The sequence below is a fragment of the Engystomops pustulosus genome, chromosome 8, assembly GCF_040894005.1.
Source record: "Engystomops pustulosus chromosome 8, aEngPut4.maternal, whole genome shotgun sequence".
Lineage (NCBI taxonomy): Eukaryota > Metazoa > Chordata > Amphibia > Anura > Leptodactylidae > Engystomops > Engystomops pustulosus.
The window spans coordinates 110,884,214-110,903,164 of NC_092418.1; the positions used below are offsets into that span (position 1 = coordinate 110,884,214).

An 18,951-nucleotide genomic window follows, 5' to 3' on the forward strand; every position below is an offset into this window, starting at 1 on the left:
CTCTTCTATCGCCTGCGGCCCAGGAATACGACGAGGCTGGAGGTGACGGAGATTATAAACCTGTCAGACACAATTCATCAGCGATTAATCAACAACACAAGAATATAAATTCACAGCCCGGACACATCCAGCGCGGAAAGATCTCAGATAATAGAGACATGTAGCAGAGCTGAATATGCTCCGTGATGCTACTGTACAGGGGCATGTAGTGTACTGAGATAATACACACAGTGATGTCACAGTACAGGAATAATATACACAGTGATGTCACAGTACAGGGATAGTACACACAGTGATGTCACAGTACAGGGATAATACACACAGTGATGTCACAGTACAGGGGTAATACACACAGTGATGTCACAGTACAGAGATAATACACACAGTGATGTTACAGTACAGGGATAATACACACAGTGATGTCACAGTACAGAGATAATACACACAGTGATGTCACAGTACAGGGATAATACACACAGTGATGTCACAGTACAGGGATAATACACACAGTGATGTCACAGTACAGGGATAATACACACAGTGATGTCACAGTACAGGGATAATACACACAGTGATGTCACAGTACAGAGATAATACACACAGTGATGTCACAGTACAGGGATAATACACACAGTGATGTCACAGTACAAGGATAATACACACAGTGATGTCACAGTACAAGGATAATACACACAGTGATGTCACAGTACAGAGATAATGCACACAGTGATGTCACAGTACAGGGATAATACACACAGTGATGTCACAATACAGAGATAATACACACAGTGATGTCACAGTACAGGGATAATACACACAGTGATGTCACAGTACAGGGATAATACACACAGTGATGTCACAGTACAGGGATAATACACACAGTGATGTCACAGTACAGGGATAATACACACAGCGATGTCACAGTACAGAGATAATACACACAGTGATGTTACAGTACAGGGATAATACACACAGTGATGTCACAGTACATAGATAATACACACAGTGATGTTACAGTACAGGGATAATACACACAGCGTTGTCACAGTACAGAGATAATACACACAGTGATGTTACAGTACAGGGATAATACACACAGCGATGTAACAGTACAGAGATAATACACACAGTGATGTCACAGTACAGGGATAATACACACAGTGATGTCACAGTACAGGGATAGTACACACAGTGATGTCACAGTACAGGGATAATACACGCAGTAATGTCACAATACAGGGATAATACACACAGTGATGTCACAGTACAGGGATAATGCACACAGTGATGTCACAGTACAGAGATAATACACACAGTGATGTAACAGTACAGAGATAATACACACAGTGATGTCACAGTACAGGGATAATACACACAGTGATGTCACAGTACAGAGATAATACACACAGTGATGTCACAGTACAGGGATAATACACACAGTGATGTCACAGTACAGGGATAATACACACAGTGATGTCACAGTACAGAGATAATACACACAGTGATGTCACAGTACAGGGATAATACACACAGTGATGTCACAGTACATAGATAATACACACAGTGATGTTACAGTACAGGGATAATACACACAGCGTTGTCACAGTACAGAGATAATACACACAGTGATGTTACAGTACAGGGATAATACACACAGCGATGTAACAGTACAGAGATAATACACACAGTGATGTCACAGTACAGGGATAATACACACAGTGATGTCACAGTACAGGGATAGTACACACAGTGATGTCACAGTACAGGGATAATACACGCAGTAATGTCACAATACAGGGATAATACACACAGTGATGTCACAGTACAGGGATAATGCACACAGTGATGTCACAGTACAGAGATAATACACACAGTGATGTAACAGTACAGAGATAATACACACAGTGATGTCACAGTACAGGGATAATACACACAGTGATGTCACAGTACAGAGATAATACACACAGTGATGTCACAGTACAGGGATAATACACACAGTGATGTCACAGTACAGGGATAATACACACAGTGATGTCACAGTACAGAGATAATACACACAGTGATGTCACAGTACAGGGATAATACACACAGTGATGTCACAGTACAGAGATAATACACACAGTGATGTCACAGTACAGGGATAATACACACAGTGATGTCACAGTACAGGGATAATACACACAGTGATGTCACAGTACAAAGATAATGCACACAGTGATGTCACAGTACAGGGATAATGCACACAGTGATGTCACAGTACAGGGATAATACACACAGTGATGTCACAGTACAGGGATAATACACACAGTGATGTCACAGTACAGAGATAATACACACAGTGATGTCACAGTACAGGGGTAATACACACAGTAATGTCACAGTACAGAGATAATACACACAGTGATGTCACAGTACAGAGATAATGCACACAGTGATGTCACAGTACAGGGATAATACACACAGTGATGTCACAGTACAGAGATAATACACACAGTGATGTCACAGTACAGGGATAATACACACAGTGATGTCACAGTACAGGGATAATACACACAGCGATGTCACAGTACAGGGATAATGCACACAGCGATGTCACAGTACAGGGATAATACACACAGTGATGTTACAGTACAGGGATAATACACACAGTGATGTCACAGTACATAGATAATACACACAGCGATGTTACAGTACAGGGATAATACACACAGCGATGTCACAGTACAGAGATAATACACACAGTGATGTTACAGTACAGGGATAATACACACAGCGATGTCACAGTACAGAGATAATACACACAGTGATGTCACAGTACAGGGATAATACACGCAGTGATGTCACAGTACAGGGATAGTACACACAGTGATGTCACAGTACAGGGATAATACACGCAGTAATGTCACAATACAGGGATAATGCACACAGTGATGTCACAGTACAGGGATAATGCACACAGTGATGTCACAGTACAGAGATAATACACACAGTGATGTAACAGTACAGAGATAATACACACAGTGATGTCACAGTACAGGGATAATACACACAGTGATGTCACAGTACAGGGATAATACACACAGTGATGTCACAGTACAGGGATAATACACACAGTGATGTCACAGTACAGGGATAATACACACAGTGATGTCACAGTACAGAGATAATACACACAGTGATATCACAGTACAGGGATAATACACACAGTGATGTCACAGTACAGAGATAATACACACAGTGATGTCACAGTACAGGGATAATACACACAGTGATGTCACAGTACAAAGATAATGCACACAGTGATGTCACAGTACAGGGATAATGCACACAGTGATGTCACAGTACAGGGATAATACACACAGTGATGTCACAGTACAGGGATAATACACACAGTGATGTCACAGTACAGGGATAATACACACAGTTATGTCACAGTACAAGGATAATACACACAGTGATGTCACAGTACAGGGATAATACACACAGTTATGTCACAGTAAAAAGATAATGCACACAGTGATGTCACAGTACAGGGATAATACACACAGTGATGTCACAGTACAGGGATAATACACACAGCGATGTCACAGTACAGGGATAATACACACAGTGATGTCACAGTACAGGGATAATACACAGTGATGTCACAGTACAAGGATAATACACACAGTGATGTCACAGTACAGAGATAATACACACAGTGATGTCACAGTACAAGGATAATACACACAGTGATGTCACAGTACAGAGACGTATTGCCTTTTTAATGATGATATTAATGACTACTACCACCATCCTCTTCCTCCAGTACATATCCTGATATAATTGTGCAGGTTCTGTCATTAGTTCATGAGCCCAAAGGTTACAGTTCTCTACAGATCCGGCAGCTGAGGCTCTTATTGTCAGTTTGCTTTGCGTTTAGCTTTTTGGACATTGCTCGGCATCGGTTTTGGGGCGGCTTTAATTAACATGTATAAGTTTATGACAGTTGTATTGAGCTGAAATAATTGAACCAGGAAAATGTCATCAGTTAATTAAAAAAGCGCAACATCCGAGAGACGTAATTAAAACTTTAGATTTAGTCAAGAAAAGTTCTTGTGCAAACCGAATTAATAAGATCAGTAATGAGCGGCCGCGTTGTTACGGGTTTTCGGGAATGAGTTTTAGCCTCGCAGAATACCAGGATTGAAAAAAAATAAATACATTTAAAAAAAAAATTTCGTCTCTTAATTATGTAGGACTGTAATAACTTAATCATTTCTGCAAAAAATCATCGACATTACAAAAGATCTTGTTAAATAATTACTAATAATGGGGCGGCGACGAGCAGCGGAGCAATGCTGCGACACATACAAAAGCAAAAAAATGTCAGAAGTGTTTTTATACATTAACTAGAATTGATCTAAAAAGCAAATACAATTAATTTTTTTTACCTTTTTTTTTACTTTATTTTTTCATGCACAAAGCTCTGATGATTGTCATGGAAACACTTATCAGATTAGATCTCTTAGATCCTCCAATATGTGACATAACAGTTTTAAAGGACGTCTACCACCAGGATGGAGGATTGTAAACCAAGCACACGGACATACTGATGTGTGTCCCCTCTGATCATCTTTTGGCTTTCTATTCCCTGGTTTTTACAAAAAATGAGCCTGATTGGCTCTGGGCTTCATAGGTATCAATGGAGCCTGGAGCCCCTCAGGCTCATTTGCATAATAATGCCTTTTATTCTGAAAACAAGGGCATAAGAAGCTTAAAGGGATATTCCCATCTGAGCATTTTCATTAAATTGAATTCATTTTCCATATGTAAACAATGTTCCTTTGTGAAGACAATTTCTCATGAATGTAGTCATGTTGTCCCTTAGAAACGAGATGGCTTCCTTGGATACGACCACCTCACATTTTGGCAGTGGTGGCCAAACCTGCGCTATTGATCCCTGTCTGACAACCAGGATTCAGCAATCATTACCACAGGACGGCTGCAGGACCTGCAGTAACTACCGGACATTTCATACACAAAAACCTTTTGTTTCTTTGTGCAATCCCTCCAGCAGAGGTGGTCGTATCCAAGGACACAGTCTTGTTTCTAAGGGACCACATGGCTATATTTATGAGAAATTATCTTCACACAGGGACATTTTTTTTTAATAATATCCAATTGAAGAAATGTTTACATAAGGCGAATGAATTGAATTAAATGTAAACGCCCAAATGGGAATAGCCCTTTAAAAGAGATCAGTAGATCCTTCCAGAGGTGGCACCAATATGTCAGTGTTCTTGATTTGCAATCCTTCATCCTGGTGGTAGATGTCCTTTAAGGGGATTTCCAGTTTTAATGGGGTCGGGAGGTGGAAATATTAAAACAATAAATAAACTAATAGTTATCTCACTCAGAGTGTCCCTTAGTTTCTCGTTGTTCACTCCTCCACTTGGACTGGAAGTGTCAGCAGTTGGGTTACTCGGATTCAGACTGTAATGGTCAGGTCCATGCCAAAAATTGCAGCTTTGTGTCCCAGAATGCCCACCCCTGGACTTCAGCCAGAAGTTTGGGTTCAGTGTTCCCGCTCACCCTCCCGCCCAGTGCTGGGCGACTCCACATGGCGAGAAGGTGGCGTAAGAAATTGGGATTATTTTAGTGCTTCTACACCAAGAAATCTGGGGTAGAAACACTGATGAATCTACCCCTCTGTATCTAAGCTGCCATTAGGTAGGAATCCAACTTACATAGAGCTGAGGCGCTGTATCTAAGCTGCCATTATATGTTCCTACATCTAACATAGAGCTGAGGCGCTGTATCTAAGCTACCATTATATATGACTCCACCTTACATAGAGCTGAGGCGCTGTATCTAAGCTACCATTATATATGACTCCACCTTACATAGAGCTGAGGCGCTGCATCTAAGCTACCATTATATGTTCCTACATCTTACATAGAGCTGAGGCGCTGTATCTAAGCTACCATTATATATGACTCAGCCTTACATAGAGCTGAGGCGCTGTATCTAAGCTACCATTATATGTTCCTACATCTTACATAGAGCTGAGGCGCTGTATCTAAGCTACCATTATATGTTCCTACATCTTACATAGAGCTGAGGTGCTGTATCTAAGCTACCATTATATGTTCCTACATCTTACATAGAGCTGAGGTGCTGTATCTAAGCTGCCATTATATGTTCCTACATCTTACATAGAGCTAATGGGCTGTATCTAAGCTGCCATTATATGTTCCTACATCTTACATAGAGCTGAGGCGCTGTATCTAAGCTACCATTATATATGACTTAGCCTTACATAGAGCTGAGGCGCTGTATCTAAGCTACCATTATATGTTCCTACATCTTACATAGAGCTGAGGCGCTGTATCTAAGCTACCATTATATGTTCCTACATCTTACATAGAGCTGAGGTGCTGTATCTAAGCTGCCATTATATGTTCCTACATCTTACATAGAGCTAATGGGCTGTATCTAAGCTGCCATTATATGTTCCTACATCTTACATAGAGCTGAGGCGCTGTATCTAAGCTACCATTATATATGACTCAGCCTTACATAGAGCTGAGGCGCTGTATCTAAGCTACCATTATATATGACTCAGCCTTACATAGAGCTGAGGCGCTGTATCTAAGCTACCATTATATGTTCCTACATCTTACATAGAGCTGAGGCGCTGTATCTAAGCTACCATTATATGTTCCTACATCTTACATAGAGCTGAGGTGCTGTATCTAAGCTGCCATTATATGTTCCTACATCTTACATAGAGCTAATGGGCTGTATCTAAGCTGCCATTATATGTTCCTACATCTTACATAGAGCTGAGGCGCTGTATCTAAGCTACCATTATATATGACTCAGCCTTACATAGAGCTGAGGCGCTGTATCTAAGCTACCATTATATATGACTCAGCCTTACATAGAGCTGAGGCGCTGTATCTAAGCTACCATTATATATGACTCAGCCTTACATAGAGCTGAGGCGCTGTATCTAAGCTACCATTATATGTTCCTACATCTTACATAGAGCTGAGGCGCTGTATCTAAGCTACCATTATATGTTCCTACATCTTACATAGAGCTGAGGCGCTGTATCTAAGCTACCATTATATGTTCCTACATCTTACATAGAGCTGAGGTGCTGTATCTAAGCTGCCATTATATGTTCCTACATCTTACATAGAGCTAATGGGCTGTATCTAAGCTGCCATTATATGTTCCTACATCTTACATAGAGCTGAGACGCTGTATCTAAGCTGCATTGTTAGATGAGTCTCTTATTGATAAGTTTCCAACATACCGGTAGAATTTTGATGGTGAGACGGTAAAAAAACAAATCTTTGTTCCGATGACCCTATTTTTTTAAGACCCCGGCGATGAACTTGGCTGCTGGTGTTGTGTCAATGTGTCCTATGAGCTGCTGAGAAGAGCCGGATGGCATTAGGAAAAGAGGAACGGGGCCCAATGTAGACTAATGCCCCGAGGCCCCGGAGTCTTTAGTGACGCCCCTGAGGAAATTCCTAATTCCATGTCTGAATGTCATTTTTGGTCTGAGTAATGAAGGAAATCTTTCCATATGGATTTACTACTCATAGCACAGAAAAGATTCTATGGCATGAAATGAGCTCCTCTCCTTCTCCCGAAACAATTGGGTCTATTATATTTTTTACGGATAGTTGATTTGCCGTTGACCCAGATAACCAAATACGCGAATCTATCATCTGAATTTAGACAAAGAACATTTTCTCCACTGTTAATACAATTTCTGAAAGGTCACAACGTTTCGGTATCTTACTATATATAGTGGAAGAATATCGCAACGCGGCGTCTTGGAAGACCAAGGACGTACATTGCGCAATCATGTGGATAAATGGGCTCTAGTAATAAACGTAACCTTATTGTAGCCGGTTACATATAATGGAATATCTTGTTAGAAGTCTAGAAGGTTCTTCCTGATAGTGTTCTATAATAATGTTCTAATTGTTCTTTTATAGGAAAACCTACCTGCAACTGTGCACTGGGCTACACCGGCCCAAACTGCGGGAAGAAGGTCTGCGACAACATTTGTCAAAACGGAGGCACGTGCAGTGTATCGCCCGGCAATCAACCCCTATGCCACTGCCTTACCGAATATACAGGAGACAGATGTCAATACCGTAAGTTGGCAGAACTACAACATAATAAAGAGTACAATTTTGGTTGCCCCTGTATACGACCGTAAATCTTCTGACTGTGGTCGGATTTTCCTCATGAATAGCTTCTCTTGTCTGCACATTGCCGTGATCTCTGCCCCTCCATCCTGCATTACAAGACAAGCTAAGACACACTGCAAGCAGCAGTGTGCAGAGACTCACTCTACAAGCAACAGACAGATAAAGTCTTTATAGCAGAGCTGACTGTGAGTTTTAATGATTAGGTGAGGGAGCAGAGCTGAGAATGTCATTGTATTTTATATCCATCTCATGGATTTCATCATCTTTCTTCTGTGATCCGTCTCATACTAATCTGTCAGATACTAGTAGAATGTCCAGAAGTCAAATAAAAGTGTAGATAAACCTGCACCCTGATAATCCAAGCTCATTTTCAGTACATGAGATCTCATAACACAGAGGAATCATGAAGTGTCTGCTTCCCACCTTCTGGAATCATACATTGACCATCACTGAGTGATAATTGTAAAGTAAGGGGTTAAAAATATCTCTATTGGGTAAATATTACTAGGGGTTTGAAATTTCAGAACTTTCTTTCAAGAGAAAACCCCTTTTAGCACCGGAGGCTGGCAACGCACAATTCTACACCAGCACCTGCCTTACACGGTCGTCGGCTGTTGGGAATGCACAGGTAGAGGGCAGAAACACTTACAGGTGGTATAAAGGGGATTATAATCCTATTACTGCCGATTCGTGGGGTATTGCGATGATGTCAGGGCTTGTACGTCAGAAAACTGGCATAGAAAACATGATACATCGCCCCCAAGAAGTCAGAACACCAAGAAAATGGGTTTTCTATACTCGACAACCCTCTTCATAGTGAAAGATGTTAACCTTATCCTTAATATCATCCAATGCTCATCTAATTTCATATACACATTGCCCCCTGTGATATTCCCATCTACTTCTAGGTGTTAATAACTACCTCTAGTAGAACAAAGCGTTTTTGTCGTTGGTAATTCCTTTATGACTCCCCTTTAGGGCTGATTTCAGAATAGAACCATGTGCCATTGGACTTTATAGGTATAAAGGTATCGGTCCAGGGAATGTCTATACACGTCTTCCAACAAAGTCTATTGGATAAATGCCTGACACATTACAAGGGAACTGGGAAGGCTCTGTCCCTTTTGCTCGTTGTTCGGAAAGAAAACGAAAAAGTGCGAATCGGAAAATACCAGACGAAATTTCAATATTTTGGGTCTCAATATTTTGGGCTCTGCAGCCGCACTTTCGTCGGATTTCCTGAATTTTTCAGATTTGCAGCAAATTATGCCGGGATTTTGGCGCACGCGATCAGATTTTCACGCAACAGAAATGGGGGGGGCGTGGCCGTCGGACAACCTGACAGATTCGGAAAAAAAACCAGAATTTAAAAAAACTAAATGTGTCGCAAAATCAAGCACTCACATGCACTGAGAAGAAGCAGGTGAACTCCGGCGGACCTCGGCGCAGCAGCGACACCTACTGGATATCGGGAGCACGACCTTGGTGAATCCCGGCAGAACCCGTATCCAAGGACGATGCGTCGCGGGATTGCGACAGGACCGGGTAAGTAAATGTGCCCCTTTGTGTTAATTTATTATTATAAGACATGTCGAAAAATTCCCCCAACTGGGGTAGAGGGAAAACAGAGCAAAAAACATATGATATCTTCTAATATTACATTGTATAATATTATACTATCTATTAGTATACTGTGGTATTTATAGTACATTTTATAGCCATGTCATATGGTACATTTTACCCCATGTCATACGACGGTTTATCATTGTAGATGCCGTTTAGTGCGTTTTGTTTTGTTACTTCTTTTTCTTGTATTTTGGCTTTATTTTAAAAGAGAATAACAATCTCCAGAAGCAATCAATGTTTCCATGGTAAATCCGTCATAAATAGCTCTATTCAAAGCTATTTTCAACAGCAACCTGTCTTTGAGTTTCATCTGAAGAGTTTTAATTACCGTTGTCTGCGTCTGATGGGATTTTAGGACTCGTTCGCACTTTGATATTTAAAAGGATGGGGGGAAAAAAATCTGCAAGTGCAGCTTTCCTGTCATTACTCAGATATTATAATAATTTCTATTGTTCTTTATAGAGAGGGCAGATTCACATTCTACCAGCTTATACCGATGGCCAATTTTTTTCTCTTTCTGTCCGTTTACATGGTTTTTTTGAGCAGTTCTGCTCTTTGGGCTGATCTTCTTTGGATAAATCGAGCCTTTTTGCAAAAATATTTGTGCAATTTTTGAAATTTGTTCAATTTTTGGCACAAACATGCAAAACAGTTTCTACACCGAGTGTGGACTGCACATTTTTTGCAACTTTTAGGGTACATTCACACGGGGTATGTGCTGGAGGTGACCCCTCCTCCCTCCGTAGAGAATAGCGGTACATGGCCGCATACACGCCGAGAGATAGAGCTTGCTCTACCTCTTTGGGTTGTGTGGCACCGTATCTCCGCCATGCCGCTTTTGCCGTCTATGGGGACGTACGTGCGGCCGCATGTACGTCCCCGCAGAGGGCCATTTGAATAAGCCCTTAAGGTGTAAATCATTCAAAGAGGAATTAGGTGCAATGTAGGAAAACCAGTGCATAGCATCAGAGAACACATGAAAGGCCAAAAAAAGTGGAAATGTATGAATGCAAAAAAAAAAGAAAAAAGAAAAGGAAAAAACACTACATAAACCTAAAGATATTGATGTCCTATCTATAAAATATCAGATCGGTGAACGTCCACCACCCAGCACCTCCACAGATCAGTTGTGTTCAGGAGTTGATAAAAGAAATGAATGAAACAGGATGCAAACAGCGCCATAATCAGTTTAGTGGCTGGACTGAGTCACTACAGCTGAGCTCCTATTCACATACAGAGATGATCTGCCATAACCGGAGCTGAGCACTACTTCAGAAATGGAGCTGTCTGCGTCCTGTCCCATTCTATGGGTATAAATTGATGAGCACAGCTGATCTGTGAGGTTCTTGATGATGGAGCTCCACCAATTTGACTTAGGGAGGGATTTACCATAAGTGGATACATACATATGATGTGCCAAACCCCACACCCAGCTCCAGCCTACTGATATATCTGTAGAGCGTTGCACCTTAGGCAGTTCTAAGCAAAATCCAACCGTGTGGCAAGAACGGCCCTTGGATAAAATTTCAGAAAATGTTTTCGTTCTATGTCAATGACCCCTCAACTTGCACCTGCCCCCCTTATCGGCAGAATTGTGATGGTGTGATATGGTTAATAAAAGAAATTTAGACACCCCCATTCCTCACTGTATAAACGCACAATAAAGGTTTACGTTAACGCATTCATTCATTTGGAGGATCTTCCACATTAATATTCAATGGTGAAACCTTAGGTCATCTGCTAATCTTCTTCCTAATGATAGCTTCTACCAGAAACTGTAATCACTTCATAACAATAACTTCACAGGCCCTCACCGCATAATTAAAGTACGGTTTTCAAGAGGGCTAAATATTTGATGCCATTAGAAGGAGTGTGGGGATGCAGCTTTTAACATATTATTTTTTTACCGGTGCCGTAAAAACGAAGTCGTGAATTATTGGCCAATATTTCATCCAGTAAATAAAATTTTATTGAACAGTATAATGAGGAGGTGTAAAGAAGGTAAAATCTTCAAGAGGAAGAAGAGAAGAGGCTTAACTTTAGTTGTAGCTAAAAGCTCCTTAAAGAACTATGGGTAATTGAGTTGAATGGACCCCATGACTACCCCATGCTTGGCTTAAAAGCTTTCCAGGCTAAAATTATTGACAATTATCTGTAGAATAATATCTTAATATGACATTGGTGGGGGTACAATACCCAGCGTCCCCCGAGTTCAGCTATTCTCAACAGTTGGTAAACAGAGAATGAGACAGGAAACAGAGAACAACGTTCTCTGTATAGTGGGCAGATCAGGCATAGGAGTTCCAAACAAGAGTTGAGCTTCATTGTACCATTTTGGCCACTAAACAGAAAACGGCACTATTTGCTTCCCGCTCCATTCATTTTTATCAGCTTCGGAGATGTTCTATGGGGTTGCTGGGTCTTGAACCTCCGCAAAACTGATATTGATGATGTATCCTAAGGATAGCATCAATATTTTCTTAGAAAGTCCCTTCAGTGATCACTCCTTATCCATTTGTTACACTGAATACAAACATTTTTCATTGAATACCAATGTTAGATCTTTATTAGAGATGAGCGAGCACTAAAATGCTCGGGTGCTCGTTATTCGAGACGAACTTTTCCAGATGCTCGAGTGCTCGTCTCGAATAACGAGCCCCATTGAAGTCAATGGGAGACTCGAGCATTTTTCAAAGGGACCATGGTTCGGGAATAAAATGTGTTATTTAATTGAAAAAGAATGTCTTCTGATAAGTTATCAGATGTATGCAAACATCTGCAATCTATTCTTCACTGTTCCGCGCGTATATTATCTCCCGACAAGTTATCAGATGTGAAGAACAGTGAAGAATAGAATAAAAACAGTGAACACAGGATCATTTAAGTGAAAAACACAGTGAAGAATAGATTACAGATGTTCGGCACATCTGCTTACTTGTCGGGAGAGGAGATACGCTGTCCCGGGATCCGCTGCTCTTCTTCCACTGAAGTCTCCCCGATGTCTCCCTGCTGCCCGATGTCTCCCTGGTGCCCGATGTCTGCCTGCTGCCCGATGTCTCCCTGGTGCCCGATGTCTCCCTGCTGCGCGCGATGTCTCCCTGCTGCGCGCGATGTCTCCCTGCTGCGCCCGATGTCTCCCTGCTGCGCGCGATGTGTCTCTGCTGCGCCCGATGTGTCTCTGCTGCGCCCGATGTGTCTCTGCTGCGCCAGATGTGGCTCTGCTGCGCCAGATGTCTCCCTGCTGTGCGATGTCTCCCTGCTGCCGTTCCGCGTGTATCTTCCGACAAGTAAGCAGATGTGCCGAACATCTGTAATCTATTCTTCACTGTGTTCTTCACTTAAATGATCCTGTGGTCACTGTGTTCACTGTTTTTATTCTATTCTTCATTGTTCTTCACTGTGTTTGTTTAATTAAATGCTCGATCTCGAGCAGGGGAAATACTCGTCCGAGCAACGAGCCGTTTCGAGTACCTTAATACTCGAACGAGCATCAAGCTCGGACGAGTATACTCGCTCATCTCTAATCTTTATACTTTGAATATTGTGCGAACAAAAATTTTATGGACCAGAACAACCGTTTTAATGAAGACAACCATCTTCTCCTCCTGTTATGAATTCGATGGGTCCCTAAAATGTATGACACTGAGAGCACCATTGGACACATTCGGACTCATTAGGAACCTCATTAGGTTATTTGATAACAGGAGGAGTAAACGGTTGTCTAAATTGTTATTGTCATTAGGGCCCATCGGCACATTGCATCTACCCAAGTTTAGCCAAGTTTGGGGACTCTTGTGCTTTAGAATCCCTAAATGGTGCCACACCCCGACATATACAGTCAAGTATCATAGCAGATAAGGGCGAATCAAGAAATATAAAGGTCTAACAAATAAACTCAAGATAAATCATTGGATCCCCCAGTCCAATTTTGAAGTAAATATTATTATTGTGTTGGGCTTTTGTTGTCTGGTTCATCACATGGCTCTTGTTTCTTGGCTTCACAGACGTGTGCCACCACTACTGTGTCAATTCTGAATCTTGCACAATCTCCGATGATGGTCGGGTGGAATGCGTGTGTCCCATGAGATATGAAGGCCCAAAATGTGAAGTGGACAAATGTCAGCGCTGTCATGGAGGGCTTTGTATTATAGATAAGAACAGCTACGACATCATGTGCAAGTAAGTTCACATATATGCTAACTTTGTAAATACATTGGAATAAGACTTGATATAAAGACTATGCTGGTTGTTGGTTCTTTCATTACGCTGTTACAGGAGCTACACGAGCAGCCATGAGATTTGGCGTGCAATGGCTTTCTGCAGCTTGCAATGTAATGTAAGACAGCTCTCAAACAAAAACCGTCAAAATTAAGCAATTAGTTTTTAGCGGGTAACACCGCGCTCCATGGGTATGGGAAGGTGATATTTTTGAATGAGGGCCTTTCTGGATTGTGTGGATGGGAATCTCATAGGTGTAGTTCGACAAGAGCTGCCGCGTCCTCTGGTTAACAGGGAGGAGACCCTGAAAGTAACAGATAATTTTCTGGAAGGAGTAACCAGTAATCGGTCGCGCTGCTAATGGCAGAGGTAGGTCTGATTGCTTAACAGTGATATAAGTAAATTTATATAATAAATAATGAGCATTTATTGTCACAACTGGTTTACATAAAAGACAAGATTAAACAGGTAGGACAACGCGTTTCGGGGCGGATTTACCCCTTCTTCAGGTCCATAGGCTTCTGTAATGTGTAGAAACATTGTATCAAGTTCTATTCCATTACATATATATAAATACATAGGGTTGTTATACCATAATGAAAGTATACGCAATATGCGTACTGCTTTTTATTTGTATCTATTTTTATTTGTATCTATTTAATCTTTATTAATCTCTATATATTTTTTATATATATTTTTTATTGTTCTTTATATACATATATATATGTAATGGAATAGAACTTGATACAATGTTTCTACACATTACAGAAGCCTATGGATCTGAAGAGGGGGTAAATCCGCCCCGAAACGCGTTGTCCTACCTGTTTAATCTTGTCTTTTATGTAAACCAGTTGTGACAATAAATGCTCATTATTTATTATACAAATTTACTTGTATCACTGTTAAGCAATCAGACCTACCTCTGCCATTAGCAGCGCGACCGATTACTGGTTACTCCTTCCAGAAAATTACACAGAGTTTTCAGAGTTTGGCCAGACATTGAACAAAAGTTTGGTTTGAGTACCTAATCCACAAAACCCACTAGCAACAGTCATTACCACTATTTTAACCCTTTAAATTTCACCGGCATATCCATTCACCCAAGTCTTCGTCAGCCTTCGTTGCCTGACAAAGGCTTGAGTATCCAGCCAAAACACATTGCATGTATACGATAAAGAGAACCTAGTTCATCTTATCGTGGTTTGAAATGGAGGTTCATCGTGCCGGATACCTTTATAGATGCTGTCGTTTTGGGTTAATCACTAAATTGAAATCAGTGGGAAATTTTCTAATTTACAGCCAGCCTTTGCACCATCCAGTGTTGCTCCATGTCCTTTTTCCGGCTGGGGTCATCACTGAAGCTTATTATCCAATTGAAACTGTAGGACGTTAGGCCAAACTGCTTTGTTCTGCTTTTCTGCAAAGTCAAACAACTTATTGCAGTAGAGGCAGGTTGTCCACCCCCTATGATCAGCTATTTATGGCCTATTCGGAGTGATCGGCCAACTTTTGTCATTTATCTGAAGGTTGGCAACAATTGCTAACTCTAGTATCTGCTATATAGAAGACATAAGCTCTTTCCATGCCTAATTAGATGCTTAGGATGCATAACAGATCCTCCATATGTGTCACATTTCAAGTTTCTCTTCATTCAGATGGAGCAAAGTTTCAGTTGATTCTTAGTTGATGAAGTTGAAGTTGCAACAACCTTTACCTTGACTTTTTTTTTACAGTGGTTTCCTACGGCTATTTTTGTTTGATATCTTACTGTAGTCCTATTGCCAGTTAGTACATCTAGACAGCTCCATCTGTATAACGACATCCTGTATACCCAGACAACATATTAATTAAAAATGTAAAATAAAATCCTGCTCAACTTCCTTTAAAATGGAAATGAATTCCGCCAATATCTTTATTCCCTTTGTGCTGACTATTGAGGGGCTATTAATTGGTGCCTCAGTGAAATTGTCAGAACTCTGGCTGATTTCGGCTTTTCCTCCCCGATCCTAGTCCCCATTCTTCTCATAGACTTCACAAGTTCGCTTCAGCATTTTTATTCATAAAAATGCAAATCGAAGTACTTAATATTCATAGCTCACGTGAAAGTAATGCATTCCAGATTTGTAATGCACGAAAAAAAGGAAATGTGTTAAGCTGATTATATTGTTTGTATGAATATTCATCTGCGACAAAAGGCATAGGCATATTGAGTGTACGAGTTCACGAAGAGCTTAAAGAACTCCAACTACAATATTTAAGCTTTAACTTCTCCCCCTTCCGAGCAGCAGGATTCCAGCTCCACTGCAGTTTTTGGAGGAAATATCCCAATTTCGGTGAAGGAAAATGTCTCCTGGAACGGTCTACATCAGCTGACTTTGATATTACTCCATCAATAATGCTGACAGGGGGACTATTTCCACACTACAGCAGATGTAACATCAAAGTTGTAGACATATGGCCGTGCGTCGTATTACGTTACCTCCAGGTGTGAACCCTCCATAGAGATATTGTGTCCAAGGAATTCTTGTTGAGTTGGTTTCCCATATGAGTAGTGTTGCTTTATCTTATTGAATTTTGGCTTTTAGAAGGAGCATTCCTAATTAAAGAGATTTGCATAATACATGTCTGATCACTGGAGGAGGTCACAAATCCCCCATATTGCCTTTTACTGCATAGGACTTCTTGTATATGGTGTCCTATAAGTCATCTCGTAATTGAATTAGAAATCAATGGAGCATAGGATAAGTTTTTTTAGAACTTCTTTGATTTCTGTGGGACGTTGGAAGTTTATCACCTATAGAGATGGGTGGATCCAATAAAATTTGGATGCATTCAAGTTCGGCTAAGCCCGAATTTTAAATAAACTGTTTGGGTCCAAGTTCCAAACTCAGACGCAAAATGGCCCACTGTGTGTTGCCACTTTGGAGAGGGGGTGTTAATCGTCGACTTGCAAGTTCTGGCAGTGCGGGGTAATAGCAATTTAAATGCCGCATTTAAAGAGTTAACACTCGTAATTGGTGCCAGCACCAATCGCAGGTGTTAACAATGGGGAGTTTAGCCAAAGCTGGGCCTGGACCTGAACTTCAAATGAAGATAAGGGTTGGGTCCAGGGGACCCAAATCCGCAAAGCTGGATACAAACCTGATCTTTGTAGTTTGGATCCGCTCAACACTAATCATCCATGTTGTTCGCCTTCCAGAAACTTTCATTGCGCTCCTTTAATCATCACAAGCCATTGAAATAACGTCCATGGTTCAATGACCCATTCGTAACTAAACTCTGAGCAATTCTGTAGCACTGAGCAAAACTGCCATACTATGTACATAATTGTGTTTGGCCAAAAGTCTTGGGCAAGCCTCTCATCCAGCCATATATGGGTGGAAGTATATTAAGACTGGAATTATCAATGCCAGCCTTAATTTGCCCCTCCTTCAGATATACTTAGTGGCTTCTACCTCTTACAAAATGTTGATATGTGATGAACCGTTATTCCTACGTTTTTATGGTGCAGTCTAGAAATTTAGGGAGGTTCCCTAGTGTTGAAGCTGTCCATTTAAGGACAGTGAAATTAGAAGGGAGCGTGAACATAGGCAATGTTCACTCTTCCACCTATTGAGCGTGTGCAGAAGGGGGCATTCGGTGACATATCCAGTGGGGTATGTCTGTCCATATCCAGTTGGTGTATGTCTGTCCATGTACAGTGGAGTATGTCTATCTATATGCAGTAGAGTATGTCTATCCATATGCAGTGGGGTATGTCTGTCCATATACAGTGGGGTATGTCTGTCCATATACAGTGGGGTATGTCTGTCCATATACAGTGTGGTATGTCTGTCCATATACAGTGGGGTATGTCTGTCCATATAGAGTAGAGTATGTCTGTTCATATACATTGTGTTATGTCTATCCACATACAGTGGGGTATGTCTGTCCATATACAGTGGGGTATGTCTGTCCATATACAGTGTGATGTGTCTGTCCATATACAGTGTGGTATGTCTGTCCATATACAGTTGGTTATGTCTGTACATATACAATGGGGTATGTCTGTCCATATACAGTGGGGTATGTCTGTCCATATACAATGGGGTATGTCTGTCCATATACAATGTGGTATGTCTGTCCATATACAATGGGGTATGTCTGTCCATATACAATGTGGTATGTCTGTCCATGTACAGTGGGGTATGTCTGTCCATGTACAGTGGGGTATGTCTGTCCATATACAGTGGGGTATGTCTGTCCATATACAATGGGGTATGTCTGTCCATATACAGTGGGTTCTGTCTGTCCATATAGAGTGTGGTATGTCTGTCTATGTACAGTGTGGTATGTCTGTCCATATACAGTGGGTTATGTCTGTCCATATACAATGTGGTACGTCTGTCCATATACAATGGGGTATTTCTGTCCATATACAATGGGGTATGTCTGTCCATATACAGTGGGGTATGTCTGCCCATATACAGTGGGGTATGTCTGTGCATATACAATGGGGTATGTCTGTCCATATACAGTGGGTTCTGTCTGTCCATATAGAGTGTGGTATGTCTGTCCATGCACAGTGTGGTATGTCTGTCCATATACAATGGGGTATGTCTGTCCATATACAGTGTGGTATGTCTGTCCATATACAGTGGGGTATGTCTGTGCATATACAATGGGGTATGTCTGTCCATATACAGTGGGTTCTGTCTGTCCATATAGAGTGTGGTATGTCTGTCCATGCACAGTGTGGTATGTCTGTCCATATACAATGGGGTATGTCTGTCCATATACAGTGGGGTATGTCTGTGCATATACAATGGGGTATGTCTGTCCATATACAGTGGGGTATGTCTGTCCATATACAGTGGGGTATGTCTGTCCATATACAGTGGGGTATGTC

At 41.2% G+C, this 18,951-nt stretch overlaps 1 protein-coding gene across 6 annotated transcripts in view; it reads left to right on the top strand.

Moving 5' to 3' along the window:
- Window positions 1–18,951, top strand: part of LRP1B (LDL receptor related protein 1B) — a 1,123,330-nt gene that overhangs the window by 1,077,897 nt on the left and 26,482 nt on the right. For all 6 annotated transcript variants that reach the window (XM_072122223.1, XM_072122226.1, XM_072122225.1 and 3 more), the window contains exons 84-85: window positions 8,001–8,162; window positions 13,850–14,024. In XM_072122223.1, coding sequence (XP_071978324.1) covers window positions 8,001–8,162; window positions 13,850–14,024 — 337 coding nt within the window. The remainder of the gene's footprint in view (window positions 1–8,000; window positions 8,163–13,849; window positions 14,025–18,951) is intronic.